This window comes from Pollicipes pollicipes, unplaced genomic scaffold (assembly GCF_011947565.3).
Source record: "Pollicipes pollicipes isolate AB1234 unplaced genomic scaffold, Ppol_2.1 Scaffold_5724;HRSCAF=6776_pilon_pilon_pilon, whole genome shotgun sequence".
Classification (NCBI taxonomy): Eukaryota; Metazoa; Arthropoda; class Thecostraca; order Pollicipedomorpha; family Pollicipedidae; genus Pollicipes; species Pollicipes pollicipes.
In genome coordinates, this window is record NW_023596746.1 from 15,703,085 (window position 1) to 15,722,980 (window position 19,896).

Sequence of the window (19,896 nt, forward strand, 5' to 3'; positions counted from 1 at the left end):
CTTTTAAGCCGCTGCTGGACACGACGCCATAAGCCCCATGCGCTGTGCTACGACACTGAATCGAGGAATACATTTTGAAACGTTTTCTTTGAAAACCTGATTGTGTGTGTGTGTGTGTGTGTGTGTGTGTGTGTGTGTGTGTGTGTGTGTGTGTGTGTGTGTGTGTGTGTGTGTGTGTGTGTGTGTGTGTGTGTGTGTGTGTGTGTGTGTGCGTGCGTGCGTGCGTGCGTGCGTGCGTGCGTGCGTGCGTGCGTGCGTGCGTGCGTGCGGTGCGTGCGTGCGTGCGTGCGTGCGTGCGTGCGTGCGTGCGTGCGTGCGTGCGTGCGTGGTGTGTGTGTGTTGGTCAGCTCTGCCCCTGTGCATTCCAAGGTCACGTATGACGGGTCAGGCCGTCTCCCTAAACTAGTGCGTCGCCTCCGTCTAGCGTGTACCCAAGCCTCTTATCACTCTCCCGTCCCATAAACATGCGTCCATTCGCCGGACGGGAAGGCAGACCCGCCGTCGTCGCCGGCAGCCATGGGGACGGACTCGGAGCCGGAGTCGGGATCCGCGCCGGAGCCGGAGCCTCCCGCCGCCGGCTCCAGCGAGCAGGCGGCGACGGAGCGGGCGCCGATGCTGGCGGCGGCGCTGAGCGGCAGCGCTGATCAGGAACAGACGACGCTGGACGTGTCGGACGCCTCGGGGGGCTCGCCGCCGGGCGACGACGAGTTCGGCCTGGTGGAGACCGCGCTCAGCGCCCACCTGCGGCCCGTGATGCGCCGCTGCGACGACGTGCTGTCGGCCGCTGACGCCGTCCAAGTGTCATCCATCACGTCTGAACAGCGCCGCGCGCTCGGCAGGTCAGCGGCGGTCCGGGGCCGGGGCCGGGGCCGGGGGGCGGGGGACTGAGTTTATATGTTGTCTTTATCTACATGTCCGACCAATCCCACTTTCACCGCCCGGCGCAGCTCCCGCACGCGGGTCTTTAAAAAGGCGTCGGGAGGCTACAGAACTGGTGCGGGCAGGGAAACAGTCTTCAACGACAGCTGCCGTCAGTTATTGATCAGCTTTGGTATTGCTTTTCTAGGGCCTTCATTATTTTTTTAAAGAAATTATTCATTGTCATAACCTGGCTTAAGTAAAAGGAAAATCTAAAAAAAAAACGTAAATAATTTAATTCCTAACCGAACGGTCTGCTCAACAGAGAACAACAAAATATCCTTCAGCTTTACGCTCGTACCATAATTTGATGGCGACGCTCTGTAGATCGATAGAGAAAAGTGCATGCCTTTATTTAATGCCCCTTGCATGCGTTTTCATACCCTATTAAGCTCAGGTTTCTTGGTGGAGAACATGCCTTCTCTCCAATGCTTAATCCTCCCCAAGAGCCAGATGCTTGAGTAGCCGTGGATTTCCGCGTGCCCAAGCGAGTGTTTAGGATGGTGTTTGGCGTCACTTTAATACCTTTTAAACAATCGCCATTTGTAGTAGCTTGACATTTAAATGTAATCAAGGCAGCATTTAAAAGAATTGAACATAATTTTAACCAATATATGATCAATTCACGCAGTATTTGTAGGCATATGTTAGTGAAGCATATGTTTTCATGTACATATTTAACGTGCTACAATTATTTTCACGTGCAATCCAGAAACGTTGGATTATGACGTAAACGAGATGTCCTCTGTTCTTTCTCTTCTCCCTAGCGATCCGCCCCGTCAGGAGAGGCGGTTGTTGTTCTGAGCGCGGCGCTCGTAGTCCGGCGTCTGAGCGCGTGAGTGTCGTTGGTGGACGGCGGGTGTATTAAACGTGTGCTGGTGAGCAGTAACGGACCTGGGCACTGAGTGCATTGAAAGGAAATGTATGTGATATGATAAAAGATTCGGCAGAAACTCGCAAGCAGTATCCCTCGTTTAGCCGTGTGAGTGCGGCACGCGATGCTGTCGAAGTTTCAGGAACAGCCTATTTGCATCTCCTGTTGTTCACAGAGAACAATTTTTATACTATTTCCAATATACAGTTATGGAGAGCAATACGTCTTAGGGTCAAAACACCAAGAGACGCCCAAATTTCAGGCAATGGTTGCCGGTCAGATCCGGGCGGCGCGGAGAGAGGTCATGACCACACAACATTTGGCAGTGACAAACAAGTTATATTATATGACACAGCTTATGGAGGTTTCCGTCCAACAACCAGCCGGATCTGGGTGAAATGGAGTCATGCTTGGTAAACATTTAATCACGGCTGATGGTGCGTTAAACTAAAGCGTATTCCTTTTCGGAGCTTGGATGCGTATTTCGTCAATACGATTCTTAAAAGGCATTATCTTGGCACTGAGTTCCACCGGCATTGCTGATTAGATGTTGCGCTTTTTTAAATGAAAACCGCAGACATGGGCCGTATGGATGATGGATGATGATGACATGGATGATGGCCAGGGGCTGCTGGCCCTGCCTGTGCCGACTGGCACTGATGGACGCGCCGCCCGCCAGGCTGGACGGTGACGGCGACGTGGCGCCGCGCGCCGAGATCGTCACCGACTTCGTCAAGCTGGAGGTGGAGGAGCACGAGCTGGAGGACCCGGGCGACCGGGATGACCTCGACTGGGAGGTGCCGACGGCCGGCGAGAACGACAGCAGCTACGGGCGACCGTACCTCACCACGGCCAGCGACCGACGTTCGCGCGCCACCGGCGGACCCGGCCCGAGCCGCGGCGTGACGCGCGGTCGGCCGCGCGGCTCGCGCTCTCGCGGCCGCGGTCGGGCGCGCGGTCGCGGAAGGGGCCGGGGCTCTCCGGGCCGCGGCCGGCCGGCGGCGGGCCCCGGCGCCCGGCCGGGCGTCACATACCTGCAGGCGGGCCGGTCGGCGGCGCGCCACAACGGCCCCATCGAGGTGCTGGAGCTGCCCGAGCGGCGCGTGCGGCTGGTGGTGGTGCGCGACAGACTGGTTATACAGAACACCGACGAATCGGGTGAGAAGGACGGCCGCTGCCCGCCGTCAGGTCCTCGAACGAGCGGGCTCCGTGCAGTGGTGCGGTGCTCTGGCCAAGCCATAAGAACCGTCTCAAATATCCTCACTTGATTTGTTGGATGACGGCCGGCTATATGACGACTCTGTCATGTGTGGCAGATTGAGTCGCTGGCGCGGTGCCCATTGCTTCTGCATTGTGGACGCTACGCTGCTACTGCAATATGCCTGCCTTATATTAACATGAACGTTCTCTGAATGTCGCTGAGAGATTGTACCGCGGTGTGTTTTTCTCATTCTAAAAAGGGGACGCGGCTCACGTCAAGTCAAGTCAAGTCAAGTCAAGTCAAGCGCCAGTGACTGCATTGGCCATATCAGCCCTCAAAAGCCATGGTACAACCAGAATTCGAACCTGGGCCCCCCCGTGCGAGTCCAAGGAGCTAACCACTCGGCCATTATACCCCCACAGCAGCATGTTGTAGTCTTTGTCTGGCTGCCGCCGTGGTGACTTACTGGGTGCTCCGGTGTCTTCCAGATTCGGAGCCTACCCCGTCGCACAATGACCTGACATTTATGGAGCTGGTAAAGATCAAGGAGGCCGTCACCAAGAAGGTGGATGAGACTAGCGCCGGAGGTAAGGTCAAAAGTCGGCAGCCCCGTGTAAGCGGCAGAACGCTGAAGGTGGATGTGCCGAAGGCGAGCAATAAACCATGGAGAGACGCAGTGTTGATTCGGCGGTTCACCTTTTTTATAGATTGAGATGCCACGTTGCCCGAAATCTGGGCTTTGGCTGTGAAGCGGCTGTTGCGGGGAGTGCGAGCGCCGCTGGAGTTGTGATCGTGCGCCACGTCCGCTCGTCTCGTACGCCTGTCTCTGGTGCAGCGGTGTGACAGCCTGCGTACGCTGTGTGTCGTCTGCCGGCGCCGCCCCTGGCCGCGCGGGGCGAACCAGGGGCGGTGGCCGTGCGGGGTCGGGCGCCGGTAGGCCGCATCACCCCCGCGCCGCCGCCGCCGCCAGGTCCCGAAGAGCATATCCGGCGGCTACGCATGGCGCGGCGTCAGGCCATCTCCTGGGTGGAGACCCGTCTTCGATCCGAGGCACAGGGAGACATTACGCCCGTGAGTACCAGGCGACCCGCCGCCGCCCCACATCGGTCGTACTCACTGGCACGTAGACGCGCTGTTCTCTTTGTATATCAGTTGACATGTCTGTGCACTTTACGATCCATGCCATTTTTCGGCTGTGGCTTCATCATAAATTCACTGGGGGCAAGCACTGTGCTTTTGCGGTGCGCTTTGAGCCATCAAAATGTTTATTGTGTATTAATTTTTTTCCTCATCCGTACTGAGATTTCGCGTTTGTGGTGGAGCTGTGCATCATGTTCTTGGCTTATCGAACTGTTCGTTGTTTTCTGACTCGCCGACTGATCGCGGGCTCAGGGTTGCCACTCGCCCCTGCTCGAAGCCGACCCTGACCGCTGGTGTCTCCCTCACCCGCAGAGCTCGCACGGCAAGCAGGGCAAGTCCAAGTATGACGCGCTGATCACGGCCAGGCCGACGACAGCGGCGGCGGCGCTCACGCCGGCCCGGGCCGCCACCGTCAGCTCGTCACGTGGCAGGGGCCGCCCGCTGCTGCCCAAGCCACGTATGTGAGGCCGCCGGCGGGACTGGGACGGGCGGCGGCCGGGGCAGGACAGCCGACAGACTTGGACGGGGGGTGGGCAGACCAGGACAGCCGGCAGACTGAGACGGGAGGTGGGCTGGCCAGGACAGCCGGCAGACTGGGACGGGAGGTGGGCTGGCCAGGACAGCCGATAGACTGGGACGGGAGGTGGGCTGGCCAGGACAGCCGATAGACTGGGACGGGAGGTGGGCTGGCCAGGACAGCCGACAGACTGGGACGGGAGGTGGGCTGGCCAGGACAGCCGACAGACTGGGACGGGAGGTGGGCTGGCCAGGACAGCCGATAGACTGGGACGGGAGGTGGGCTGGCCAGGACAGCCGATGGACTGGGACGGGAGGTGGGCTGGCCAGGACAGCCGATAGACTGGGACGGGAGGTGGGCTGGCCAGGACAGCCGATAGACTGGGACGGGAGGTGGGCTGGCCAGGACATCCGACAGACTGGGACGGGACGGTAGGATCGGGTGCTGACAGCACCAGCCGCCGGCGGACGGACTGGGCGATGTGTGGGCGCCGAGGTCGGTCGGGCGCTGACGGCACCAGCTGCTGACGGACGGGCTCGGCGGTGTATGGACGTCGAGGTCGGCCGGGCGCTAACATGCCGTGACCCTGTCGCAGCGATGGTGCGCCTCACCGGGGCGCACGGGCTCGGCGGTGTATGGGCGTCGAGGTCGGCCGGGCGCTAACGTGCCGTGACCCTGTCGCAGCGATGGTGCGCCTCATCGGGGCGCACGGGCTCGGCGGTGTATGGGCGTCGAGGTCGGCCGGGCGCTAACGTACCGCGACCCTGTCGCAGCGATGGTGCGCCTTACCGGGGCGCGGCACGTCACCGTCGAGGGCCAGCCGCCGACCGCCGTCGACGCCGACGACCCCGACTACGACCCGACGGCTGGCGACGACTTCGACAACGAGCGCGCCCGCAAGCTGTCCGCCGCCACCCGGCCGACACGTGAGTCCTTGGCAGCCGCTGCTGACGGGGATGACCAGCAGCCCGCCGCTGGCCCCCAACCGTTTGGTAGCCACTGCCATCACCGATTACTGGCCGTGGGATGGATGGGGCCTGCCATTCTTAACCCCCACAGAAACGTGCTTAGACAACTATTGGCCGCAGCAGACGGGTACACGCAACGTCGAAGGGCCGCTGGTAAATGCCACCAGTGGCCAAGTGCAAAAATTAAAAAATAGAATCCCCAGTTTTTGAATGGATGGATTTCTGGCATCACAAGCTCACGCCAATCGGTACATTTTGTGCGAGGCATGATCCCTACCATCGGATCGCGTGGCGTAAGTTCAAGTATTGCAATGCTTGGCACGCCTCGTGCCGTCCTATGGCGTCGCCGAGCTTAAGCACGGGCGTTACCACCGGCTGCAAGCCATACGCGTCAGGGGGAGATAACAAGCACGCGAGGCACTCGAGCCCACCCCAACATGGGTCACAACACGCTTTGTAAGAAGTAACTACTGAGTGCCTGGAGGGCAGTAGGCATCACTTCGCAGCTAACAGTATATTATAAATTCCCCTTACATAGCTTGAATTTATTCGAGCAAAAACCTAACGCCAAAGCGAATAACACTGCCAACACCCTAATACAATGTACAACACCCCGCAGTCAACACCTCTGTCTCGTTTTCGGCGCACTGAGTTTCAGTTTTACCAGTTAGTAGCCGGGTAAATTATACAATTTCCATTACAAGCGTGCACTAATTTGCATGACTGTACCTGACCACAATGGAGTGTACCAGAACTAACGCAAGGTTTGCATCATAAGTGTACGAAGCGAGCTATTTACAGCACATAAAAATACCAGAAGTAGCACACATGCCCGTAACGTAGCACAATTATCTATTTGCAGCTAATTGTCAATCATACAACAACAATCCAGATGATCTCTGTTGAAAAATAACGAGATTATCACCTCAAACATTAGCACACCTTGAGAACACCTTGACCAGTCACTTAGGCAGAAATCAACAGCCGATAGCCTATGTCACACTGTTTAAAACCGACTCGCTGTGCAGTAACCGAGTCATCGCACGATCAATTATGATACAGAATGTTTAAAATTAGTCGTGTCGTGTAAGATTAGACATACTGGGACTTCGCAAAGAACAAGATATATCAGATTAACCCAGATGCATGTCAAATTACCTTAACACGCGCCCGGATGGCGGGTTCAGTGCTCTTTGTCGGTGGGGGTCCACTTAACCCCCTGAGATCTCAGAAACTAAGAGAGCTAGAGACACCAAATTCACAGGGTGTGTTGGCCTGTACGTGAACTCACGTGCGTCAAAATTTACGGTTCCTAGGTGATGACGTTGGGCCAAATAAGGTCGGACAAGGTCAAACTCCACAATGGTGTCCAAGTGCCCTCAGGACCTCATGCAACCACCATGAACCTAGCGACCTGTTCTAAGCAGAAGGTCACCTGTCCTCATTGAAGTTCAGTGACATTGTTTCACCTTTCGAAGGTCGCGGTAACCAAAATCTTGCGAGACTGCTTTGATTTTTGCATTTGAATGAGCATCAAGGATTAGGCAAGGCAGTATGTTCTTGAAAACAGAATGTTGACCTGGGTCATTTTAGGTTTGTGACCTAGTACTGGCCTTGTAGAAGTTCATGAACGACGAGTAATGTGGTTCCTGTTAGCAAATTAAAAGTCAATACTAAAAATGCCCTCATCCAGCATGCTCTGGAGTGATAAAACAGGGTGGTTTTGATGTTGGCCTGACCCTCATAAGTTACCCTGGGTCTATGGAATATCTGTCCTGTAGAAGAATGTCTGTGTATTTGTAGGTCTATGGAATTTATGGCCTGTAGAAGAATGTGTATGTATTTGTGAGTCTATGGAATTTCTGGCCTGTAGTCGGGATATTCTGGCACATTCTGCCCTGTGGAGGACCTGTTGCCATATGTGATGGACCCATTTGGGCTTGTACTGGGGCCCATTTAGACTTATAGAGGGCCCAATATCGACTTGCAGTGCCCATTCTGGCCTGTAGATGCCCCATTCTGACTAGCAGTTGGCCCATTAGTAATTGGACAGAGCACGTTCTGACATATAGGGGGGCCATTCTGGCTTGAAAAAGGGCACATTCTAGCCCTTAGAGGGCCCATTCTAGGCCTGTGGAATGTCCATTCTGGCATGCAGAGGGCATATTGTGGACTATGGACGTCCCAGGCTAGCCTGTAGATGGCTCTTTCAGTACTGTAGAGAGCCCATTTTGGTCTATGGAGCCCACTTTTGGAGGTCCATTTCCTACCTGTAGTGGGTGGGCCCATTCTAACCTGTACATGGCCCATTGTTAACTGCACAAGGCATACTTTGTCCTGCAGAGAGCCCATTCTGATCCTATGGGGCCATGCTGACCTGTAGAGCACCCATTACTGACTGTCTGGCTTGGTGGTGGGGGTGGGGGGCACCATCTTATTTCAGGGGCCAACTTTGGCATTTTGGGGCTTAGGCCCCCAACTTGAACATAGCTCCTGTGCCCTGGTGCACAGTCATTACCAATTTCAACACAACCTTTATTCTTAGGCATTAGATGTTGCAAGAGTTTTTTCTCACAGCTATACGTCTACAGCTTTTCACACACAAAAATAATGTGAAAGCTAAGTGCATTTCGGCCTGGTCTGAGTTCTGCACATTCAAACACATTCAGACTTCAAAAGCCTTTCTCACACGTAACAAAATGATTGAAAGTAAGCTGCATCTTGACCTGCAATGCATTTATACCCAAACATGAAATTCAGTGCAGCGATGTTTTAGGGGTTCTGGTGAAGGGGATGCATTTTTTGGTGGATTGGGGTTTAGATGGGCTTTTTTGAAAAACTGAGCCCAACATAAGTGGCTCAATCTGCACCAGATAAGTCTCATAAGTTTCATTTACACCAGTACTATGAGGATTGATAGGCCAAAAAAGCCAAGATGAAGACGTCATAAACCATTCGCCCGTGATGGTAATGATGATTTCGGATTTGGGCGTGTGTTCTACGTAAAAAGCTGCCCATTCTAATTTTACATTAATAGCAGTGTGTTAAATATTTACGTAGACAGCTACGCGGTCATCTGCGGACAATACAGGTGTTAAGGTGTTACCCGGTACACATGCATGCACGGCACGACAATCGTTCCGTCCACCACCTCGAATTTACCACCAAAATCAAGGTCCCTGTGCGACAGGTAGTCGTGTTCGATGTGACCTCAGCAAAACTATGTAAATTTCTTAAACCGCAAGATGCAGCCAATACCCGTAGGAGGATTTAGGAAAAAGTTCCTGGCGACCTGGAAACAAATATACGTAAGCACTCCATTGGTGCTAATAAAAGGTTTGTGATTGGCCCACCGGGCAAGGGTGTGTCACCGAGAAGCGCATTGGTTGACGTTTGAACCATTGCGTCATATGGATCACGTGATGATCCCATTCTGAAAACCTTAAGTGCGCCTCGAATAGAGCCTGTAAGGTTAGACGCCATAGGGGAGAAATCAAAGCCATAGTATAAAGTTTCGTTGGATTCGCGGAATGAAAGCTTCGTGTTCGTATGCCTTAGTTTCTAAATAGACTGTTTCAGGCTTTCGTGGCATTCATTACGCAAACATTTGGACACTCTTAAGATGTTGCCAACATTACGGAACACACACGTCGGAAAAGGAAGACAAATGGAATCATTACTTTCATTGTGGTGAGCAGGAAGTCAAATGGAATTGCTCGTGCGGCTTCGGCTACGTCAAGTTGAAGTTTTCAGCTATTCGGAGGTTGTTTGAGAAAACTGGTATTGAGGATCAGATCGTACGCATAGGGTGTAACAGTAAGTGAGGAGTACAAAAAAGGGGGATATTCCCTTCAAGAACAGAGTTTTGAACTGTACGCAATGGTCGCCAGGATGGTTAGTTCAGATAAATACCCCATACAAATGTTGATCACTCCCTTTGATCCTGTATCTTATGAGGAAGAGGATTTTCATGATAAGTCGATTAAGTTATTATTTTCAGCCTTGCACATCCGTTCCCGTGTCACGTCCGTTGCAGAGTTTACCCAGGCTCGTGTGAACATTCAGACGACCTTGAAAACGCAGAAAATCAACCGCGACCTGGTGATTCTACAGGCCAAACAGCGTGATCTGCAGAACGTGGTAAGTTTGGGGAGACAAATAGTCCTGAAATAACGGCACTGCCGCGGACAGTGGGTCGGGGTACCGGGTGCAGAGTGGGAGCCGATAACGATGATTGGCGGGGTATGTGTCCACAATACGTGTCTGGGCGCAAAATGACCCTAAAAGTCGACGCGCCCTAAAACCCCAATCATCATCATCATCACAATACGTGTCTGACAAGACAGCGTCTGCACACGAGCGACTATTCGCAGACCCTGCACACAGAATGTCTGTCGATCCTGCTACCATCTATCAACGAGTTTTGAAATCGCGCCACGTGGTTGCGGCGCACTGCAGCAGAAATCTGACCGTGACCACCGCCATGTTGACCATCATCTCATTATCATGTGTTCAGCATAAATTGCTCTTTACATGGATAGCTGATTTTTTCATTTAAGTCCGTGGGGTGCGTGGAACGCGGTACACATAATGATGCTGTCTTGATGGACATACTTATAACGTAAGAAAAGTGCACAGAGGCACTAACTTTCCACGATGTCGCGTGTCAAGTCTCGACATGAGCACTGCACTGCTCCCGAAGCCCCAACGGCTGGCGGCAAGCGGTTTCAGGACGAGGCCTCACGGTATGGAAACGTCGTGCGCGGCATGGACATTCTGAAAAAGAGCACACTCATTTTAACAGTTCCATTTGCATATCGCCCCTAGCCTTCCGTGAAGATTCTGAGCGTTCAGCTTCGACGGTACCCTGTGCTGGTAGTCGCACGTCCGAATTAGTCAAATTGTGTAATTACATCCTGTTTTGCTCCATGTTCGTATTGGATTCGTCACCATTTCGCGACCGGCAAACTCCTTATCGGAGCTAACGTTTTCCCTCACTGTCATGCGCTGCCTCATTCCGGGGCGTAGCTGTTGCGTGCTATCCCAGCCAAGTGCAAAAGGTGAATTTCGCGGCGTGGGCATGGACGCGAGCGCTGGCTGGCCAGGGGACCGGGACCACACGTCATCGGTCTTGGAGTCCCGCCCGCCCCTCATGCTGCTGTTCCTCAGCACGCCACGACGTCGGCGGTGGCCACCGCATTGGGGTGTCCGCTTTCCGAATTAGACAGCTGGAAGGACTGCCGTATTGCACGGTGTCGTTCTTGGGCCGCCCACCGCCGGTCGTCATGGCTTTTTTTTGTTTGTTTATTGGTGCTTTCGGGTCCGTTGACTGTAATGGCCGTCATGGCTTCCCACAGCCGTGCTGTGTTCATGCGTTGAATTTACCAATGTTGCACAGAGAGCAGTGTTTGCCTATGTGGAGTGCTTTTACGCCCCCTAGTGTATTTTGTCATCGCTGCGCCGTCTTTTTTGTCGTAATGCATGAAGCCCATTGGTTCGCATCAAACGTAACGTCATATACGTATATTGAACGGTTCGTAATGGATACATGATAATGATCATGATGACGGCAACCGTAGTCAAGAGTTCTGCTGTAGAAAGCTGCGATCAAACGGCGTGGTTTGAAAAGTCGTGGCCAGATGACAGCAGAAATGGGCAAAACTTTCGTGTGAAGGGTCTGCTATAAGTCACTCGTGTCAACAAGGGCTGACCTGCCTTCAGATGCGCGCTTAAATAACATTATGTCTGATATATCTGCAAGCAACGTACTAGTGAGGGTTTTTGGTTACGTCGCGCCGGCCCCAACTTCTAGTGAAATTTTCTTGTAAACCTATATTTAGTATTTTGTAAAGCCAGATTGATTTAATTTCTTATTGAATATTATCTATTTATTTTTAAACCCGATTTGGTAAAATTGTCGACATGCATGTATAGCTTAAGCTGTCAGGAATCCTGAGACCCTGCAACATTGCTTTCGTCGACACCGAAGGACAGGTCACTACGTGTTATATTTGATATGGAACTGCACAGTCGCACGCATGTTGAATGCTGTCACATCATGCCTGCTCGAGAAGGCTGGCTGGCGTGACCCAGCGCTATGTACCGCGGTGCGCCAGTGGCTGGTGTACTGGGTCTGGGCAGGTACCCAGCGCGATGTGCTGCGGTGCGCCAGTGGCTGGTGTACTGGGGCTTGGCAGGTACTCGGCGCGATGGACCGCGGTGCGCCAGCTGACGGTGTAATAGGGCTGGGACAGGTACCCAGCGCGATGTACCGCAGTGCGCCAGTGACTGGCGTACTAGGGCTGGGCAGGAGCGTGTTTTCAGACGTTGATTGGTCATGCCGCGGGCCTTTTCGTCAGGGGGCCGAGCTGCGGCGGGCGGTTGATTACTTCAGCGTGGAGGCTACCAAGGACCAGGCCAAGATCGCGCGGCTGAAAAATGAGAACTCTCTGCTGGAGAAGAAGTTGAAGGATCTGGAAACCAGCATCCTGGGCAACACGCCCCAGCATTCTAATTGGGCTGCTGGACAAGGTGGGCCGGACTTCCGCGATTTGGGAGATTCGCATCGCTTGGGTGTGCCTTCTAGCAACATTGGCCCACCGAAAAATGACTGTGCTGAGTTAGATGCATAGAAGATAGCGGTATCCGTCGTGTATTCACGTAAAATGCCTGTTTCTTGAGCCTCCACATTGTAATGATTCAAAAGAACCCTCTCCATTCTCTCGTCAGCATGGGCAATGTGTTAGATGAGTAGGCAGCATTGCCTCTTTCATTAAGCAACGTTTTAATATGTTAGCTTTACACGCACGCACGGCACGCACGGGCGCAAACACGTACACACGCCCCCCCCCCCCCCCCCCCCCAACGGGGGCACCAGCTTCGGCCGGTGTAGGAGAGTAGCGCCCCCTGGGGTCCCAGCTCCGGTAATGGACGGACAGTGCAAGCTGTTCATTTCAGGACCTAGCGACCCCGCCGGCATGTGAGCCCCTGCTTCGTATCCCGCCACCTCCCTTCCTCATCACCCGCATTTCCGCATCCGGCCCTCTCACCACCTCCTCATCCTCGTTTTGTCGGGGTGCCGTGCCCCTTCGCCCGCGTCCCCGCGTTGATCGGATCCTGCTAGCTGAGGGGGCACGACGTGCGGGCAGCCACAGCGCGTCCCATCACTCAACTTTGGCGAGGATATTCGGGGGCGCGGGGATCCAGTGGGGCTCCACACGGGTCTAGCGGCTTGCCGCTCGCGCTGCGGCTGGGTGCTCCGTGCAGGTCTCCGCTTGGGGCGCTTGGTCGCGCGCAGCGGCTTAAGGGGTCAAGGGGCGACGGCGCTGAACCGCGGTTAGCACGGGGAGGGGTCTCCCCGGTTACACATGGGCGTGTGGGAGGCGTCGCCCGCCCCGTGTAGCACCGGAGTAGCCCTGGCAGTCACCATCTCCCGATTGGAGTGTTTGGCCGTCCCCCAGTTGGGTTCCGTGGTGGGTGGGAGGCCCCGGTGCCGAACGCCTAAACCTTACGTGCATGACAACGTCAATCCCCAAAAACACCCGCACCCCGAAAGAAGGGCGAGCTGGGACTACAGGTGGTAGTGTGTCAACGCCCACCCCTCGAATCCTGAATTTTCGAAGCACCGAGAAGGCGCTGTCGTCCCTGTCGCCCTTTCAAAGGCCGAATGGGTGTGTATTTCGCCCTTTCAAAGGCGGAATGGGTTTGGAAAGGTTTCGACCGATGCGAAAAGCGCGAGGGTGGTGGGATCGAGGTCGAGTTTCAGAACGGAGAGGAGGCGAAACGGGCCATGACTTCGGATGGGTTTGTGTGCTGTGTTCGGGATGCGGAAGGGAAGAAGGCGTGTCGGTTGCGATGACTGTGGAGGCTCATAAAACGAAGAACTCATCAAAAAGCATCATCAACTGTTTTGACCTGAAAGATGTCAGTGATGAGAAAATAGTCGACGGGCTTCGCTGAGTTCGGGCTGACAGACGCTCGCCTGCATCACGGTGCGTAGGGGTGCGGAGTTGGTCCCCACGAACAGCATCGTACTGAGTTTTAACCGTCCTGACATGCCATCTGAAGTAAGGGTACGCTGTGTGAAGGCAGCGCCCTAGAATTGCCCACTTGCGGTGTAAAGCGAAGCGAAGGACATGCTATGAGGATGTCTTCGCTTCTTGTCCCCATATTCTGTTGCATTTTCACTCCCAATGTGATATTGTCTGACCACACATATGAAACCCATATTTCCCTTTCAGAAGTCTATAGATGTTCATTGAAAACCGAGCTCACTTAAAACCATCAAGGTTGCTCAACATATGGGTTAATCGAGGTTAGGTTAAGCTGGTTAAGTGCATGGCATGTGACAGTTGGAGTTTTACAAGAATTGGTGACTCACAGATGCTGCTGTAATACAAATAGATTAGACAGGATGAGATAAGGTAAGGGTTCTCTAAGTTAGGGTTATTTAGGCTTCTTTCACGGAAATAGACATTGGTATTTTGCGAAAAACAGTGGCGTAATATTTGTATTCCCTGATCTCATCTTAACATCAATGAGAGGTATGTCTGTTGGTTGTTTGATTTGGTGGTGTGTTGATGTGCAAGTCCATGACTTTTTTGTTTGAATGCTTTATGCTTCTTGAATTTTCGCATTTTTTGTTGTTGAATTGTTTTGGTCTGTCTTGTATTAAAAATCTTGTGAAAGGGAGCTGCAAAGTGCGGCATCAAAATATTGGTGGTACGTACTTTTTGGTGCTCATTACACTGTTTATGAAATTACTTTTTAATGCATTCTTTTTAAGTGAAATGAGCTAAGATGTTAAAAACAAAAACAAGGTTGTCATAATTATGTTACGTCTATGTCAACTTGAAATGTATGTATTTGTTTTCTGGAGCATTTCTCACTTACAAGTTCCAATTTGTGAATTGTATTTTTCACTCCGGTACGGTCTTTTTGCGATGGAATTGTCCACTCCCACCCTAGTTGAAAAGCGATTCCAGCTCACTTTGTGAAGGTGAAGGTGCGGCTTTTTATTCAGAATTCCCGTGATGTGTTTTAAGTGTCAGATGTTTGGACATGCAAGAGACTTCTGCCATAACGACCCAGCATGTGGTAAGTGTGCTTTCTCCGGAGCACCCGAGTGATCAGTGCACTGCAGCAAGCCCGTGGAGAGTGAACTGTGGTAAAACCAGAAAACCCTACTCTGCTTTCGATCGTGTGTGCCCGGCGTACGCCGGAGAGAAGATCATCGCACTGAAAACTACGAAAGACATCTCATTTCGTGAAGCGAAGGATCTGTTGAACTGAGTCACCTTAAGATATCGTATGCCACAGCAGCCAAGGTTTCTGTCGCACACAAAATCTCCTTAAATCAGATGGCTGGAACGCAATTCATTAAACTACTTATAACGTTCGGGCTGTCGGCTGCAACCAGCGCCTCAGGTGCTCGCCACAACATCGACAACACCGTCGTCCTCCGTCTCGTTAGCACCTTGCGCACCTCTGAGGCACAGGCCAGCTCGCCAATCATTGCATTGCCGCCTGACCCCACACCAGCGGGAGGCAGTGAGTGGGCCGTAGTCCGCCGTGGCCGAACATCCCGGTCTTTGCCAGTAAGCATGCGGTCATCGGCTTCGCAGCCGTCCTCTCCAGGAGCATCACACCCTACAGCACTATGGAGGTGATGGGACGAACTCTGGATGGCCTTGAGTGCCATGAGGCGGGGAGACGTGCGCGCGAGGCCAAGCGTGCACGCCTTCAGGAGCGGGAGAGGGCAAAGGCAGCCAATTGGCTGTCGGGCGCGGGCCTCTGGCCTGCTCCCACGGGGGAGGTAGTCCCACTTCCTAGAAGACAGTCGGGGCTCCATCAGACGCCCCGCGGCATCCAACGATGGGTGTTCCGTCCCATCATCCGCTGCCACCCCGGACCACTACTTCTCCAGCGGCATCTCCGTCCAGAGCGGCGCGGTCCATGCGGACCGATCTTACCGTCAGAGGGCAGCGGCCCTTGGGTCCGGCCAAGAATTTGACTTTGTTCTGTTGCGTCGGGTACGCGGAGCGCAACAGTAAAGCTGAGTTTGACTGCTGGTGCGAGTTCTGGTACATCGTGACCGCGGCCTTCGAGAACGGTTTTCATCTCTTTTAAAACGTCCCTTGACAAGCGTTTTTAGAGGAGCACTAAAAGCATAAGTTGCACCCCTTTGCTTTAGTTCCCTGACAATGTTTTTACGATGCAACTGCAGGGGCGCGAGAACTCGTGCACAGGATCTCCAAGTTATTGTAAACGTCCCCTGTCCAGTGGTGGTGTGTCTGCATGAAACGAAACTACGGCCGGATTCACATTGGACAGTCAAAGGCTATTCAGTATTCCGTAAAGACGAACAATCGCACTTCTAGCACTTTTGTTCTTTTAGCTGTTCACTACAGCGTGGCTGCCCATCACCTGGTACCCGACACAACCCTCCAGGCTGTGGCAGCTCGAGTCAATTTCAACAATCGACTTATGGTGTGTTCGCCGTATGTGCTACCTGAAGTGGAGTCTTCTGTGGCGGAACTCGGCCGTTTAATGTTTGGTCTCCCTCCAGCCGTCACGATTTTGGGTGATTTTGACGCTCATCACACCGTTTATGGTTGCGACCACACAAACATGCCTGGACGCCTATGTGCACACTTCATCCGCCAAGAATCATTGCGCCTTTTTCAATTCTGTGGTTCGGGACACACGTTGCAACTGCCCTCGGGCCGGATGTCCGCCATTGGCCTAAGTATTTTGAGCCCATAGCCTACACCGTGATATACTTGGCATGTCGCATACGATCCCATGGACAGTGATCTCTTTCCTGTTCGGCTAAGGTACCAGGATGGATCCGTTGTCAGGCCTCGGCCTCAGAGATGGAATTTAGAAAAGTTGACTGGTGTGGGTTCGAAACTCGGCTGAAAGACGCTGTGTTTCCAGCTGATCCACTTACATAACCTGCGTCTGCTGATGTCTTAACGTCCCTGCTTTTAAACGTCGCTCTTGGATGCGTTCCCAAAACCAATGGGGCACCGCGGCGCACCCCAGTCCCCTTCGCGGATAGAGGGATGTTGAACTGCTATTCGTGCACGCCGACGCGCCTTCAGGGCTTTCGATCACAGCAGCACTTGGTCAACTCTGATGATATTCCTCAATGCTAGAGCGGCAGCAAGGCGCACCATTCGCGAGGCGAAGTGTGTTTCCTGGAGGGAATACGTTAGCAAACTAAGCAGGTTCACCCCGCCATCTCAGCTGTGGTCACAGATCAAACAAACTTCAGGCTATTTTTCTTCCACCCCGCTACCATTGTTGCGTTCACGTGGCCAAGATGTACAGCCCATCGATGTGGCCAATGCGATCACGTGGGCGCCAGCGGATCGCTGCCGAGCAGGGAACGATAGGATATAATGTTTGCCCCATAGAGTACGCGCCGAGTCAATTGCCGTGATTTGTTAACGTCCGGGGGGCGTAGTTACAATTTGCCATTCACTACGAATGAATTCCAAGCAACCATTTCGACTTGGCGGAGCGTGGTGGAAGGTTTCGATCACATCCACGAGATGTTAAATTATCTCCTCGTGCGTTGGAGTCCCTGTTGGGTAGTTTTAACTTGTTATGGATAAGAGGTCATTTCTCGGTAGACTGGCGGAATGCTACGGTAGTGGCTCTTTAAACTGAGTAACACGGGACTAGATCTGCTGGATTACAGGCTTATTTCTGTTACCCTCACGGTTATGTAATTGATGGGGAAGATGATGAACTTGAGATTGTTGTGATACTTAGGAGGCAAACGCACCTTGAACAATGTCAATGTGGTTTTAGGAAAAGCCGCTGCACGATGGACCACGTTTTAACACTGCTGTGCGCGCTGCTTTTAAACAGGGTCGCCATTTAGGTGCCATTTTCTTTGATTTGAGAGGGCTTACGAGTCAACCTGGTGTCATGGACTTCCAGTCAAACTCTTTAAACACGGCATCCGTGGCCCTACAGGCGTCTTTTTGCAAAACTCTGTCGCAACATCTGTTTTGCATAAGAAACGGCCATCATCTTTCAAATTCGTTTTTGCAAATGGGTTGAATACCCCAAGGAAGTGTTTTAAGTGTCGCATTATTTGCTATCATGATCCATGGTATTGACACGCCACTCCCGCGTTTCATCGGTCTATCCCTCTCTGTCGACAATTTTGCCATCTGATCATGCGCGTCAAGGACGGCTAGGACAGCAAAGACTGTGGAGTGATAGCTGCATATCGCTGTCAGGCGTCTGGGCGTTTTTCAATTTGTCTGGACCGCACCTAGCTTTCCACGCAGCTGTATGCGATCCAGATATTCATATCAAGTGAAGCTACCGTGGGGCGCGACTGGGCGTGACGCACTCGGTCCGCTCGGCTATCGGCAGGACAAGCGGAAGCAGCTGACGGCCCAAGACGAGGCGGTACTGGAGTGCGGCGAGCTGTTAGCCGAGGTCGGCAAGGAGAACTACACCTTCCTCATGGCCCAAGGTCTCCCACTGCTCTCCGCGAAGGAGCTGGAGGAAAAGTAAGTGTGCTCGTGCATTTGTATGTCGTAGCGCTGTTCAAGGAATGGATGTGCAGGCGTTTTAAGGATTGTCGCATTTGAGTTGTAGATGGACTCCAAGGCGACAATGATGGATTAGATGGATTAGATTAGATGGTTCACTGTTTTGCATTGTGCTCCTTACATTTTTTTTTCTGTGGCCATGGCGTGCGGCTGGATGTGTTGTGGTCGCGCCCGACAGTCGCGGGTAACCCCTGTATCTGCTGCACACTACGCTGTGCCGGCACGCCGGGAACGGCTCCGGCGCCCATGCCTGACGTCGTCCCCGCCGCGCCAACAGGACGCGCGGTGTCAACATGGCCTGGCAGCTGGACCCGTCCGAGCTGCTGGCGGCCGCCGCACCGCCGCCGGCCACAGGCCGGGGCCGCGGTAAGAAGCGCCGCCGCCCGGTGGATCCAGGCGCAGCCGTGGACGCGGCCGTGGAAGCGGTGGTGGCTGACACGCTGTCGCCGCAGTCGGGCGCGGCGCGCGGCCAGGCGCTGGTCGGCACGGCCGACGGCACCGAGCACATCAGCCTTCCGCAGGAGGTGCTCGAGCAGGTGATGAACGGCAAGGGATACCTGGTCGACGAGAACGGCGAGCGACTGGAGATCCGCGTCGTCGGCGACGAGCCGATGGCCGGCTGACCGTCGGCGGGGAGGCCAACGGGTGTGCCGGATGTGTGAGGTGGCGTCCGATAGAGAAGCCAGTGACGTCAGATGACTAAGCGAATGGCGAGCAGTGTTCGAGTTGCGAGAGATGGCCAGCAGCGACCCCCAAGGGTGAGCGGGTGATGCCGGAGGGCCGAGCAAGCAAGCCTCGCCGGGGGATGGCTCTAACGTGGTGTGTGTGGGCGCGGCTGGAGGGCAGCCTGAGCTCGCGCCGCTGGCTCCGCCCGCCGCCGCCACAGCCTCGTCTGACCACCGTCGGTGCACACGGCGTCACCCTGACCCAGAGCCTTTTCTGTTTCCATGCGGGATATCGGTTGCTGTAAAAATGCTGTGCTGGGCAGTGCCGGCGCAGAATGAGTTGCTGCGCTGACCGGCGCCTGGCGCCTGGGCTCGAGCGTCAGCCACCAGTCAGCTGGTGCGGCGCCTCAGACCGCGGCCGATGTCGTCACTAGTGTGTTGGCCCCGACCTCTGGCCGCTCGTCCAGGTGCGTCAACGGCGTCAGGACTGGCCGTTATCACCCGGTACCGTTCTGCTTCAGCCACGTCATCCACCATCGCTGTGTAAATACAGGGAATTCATCACTTGCTGCCGGGTTTAGCCGGTAGTGCTGGAGCTGACGTGTGAACCACAGTGAACCAGTCCTTGCAACGTGATTATTTAGATGCGTTCACAACCTAGATGCGAGCACCGCTGATGTGAAGTGAACCTTAAGAAAGCGCGGCTTGTCAATTTAGCAGAAGTCAGTGGGCTGACAGGATATCGGGAAGTTAAATCAGCTGGTTTTGCAATGCAAGGCAATTCCATGAAAACGGCCGGGACACGCTTCCGCAAGTTACACGAATGATCAGGACAGATAAGGCAGGTGTAGAGCAATGACATCAGTATGTCTTGGAGAAAAAAAAAACATGCTGGTTGCATAGAATAAGCAAAGCTCAACAATGAATAACCCAGTTATAACACTGCAGAAGTGAGATTTTGCGCATCCGACTCACGAGTTATCTTGGCGTATGTCGGGGAATTAGCGAGAAAGTGATAAGTACCGGCAACATGTA

General features: G+C 53.8%; 1 protein-coding gene across 1 annotated transcript; it reads left to right on the top strand.

Moving 5' to 3' along the window:
* The first annotated feature begins 612 nt into the window (after positions 1 to 612).
* On the top strand, positions 613 to 18,589 carry LOC119102716 (uncharacterized). Its single transcript, XM_037226174.1, has 11 exons — positions 613 to 750; positions 2,509 to 2,643; positions 2,833 to 2,950; positions 3,482 to 3,580; positions 3,964 to 4,064; positions 4,446 to 4,590; positions 5,424 to 5,576; positions 9,655 to 9,758; positions 11,978 to 12,149; positions 18,015 to 18,154; positions 18,474 to 18,589. The coding sequence occupies exons 1-11, from the start codon at positions 613 to 615 to the stop codon at positions 18,564 to 18,566; spliced, it is 1,398 nt and encodes a 465-aa protein (XP_037082069.1). The 3' UTR covers positions 18,567 to 18,589.
* Positions 18,590 to 19,896: the final 1,307 nt, after the last annotated feature.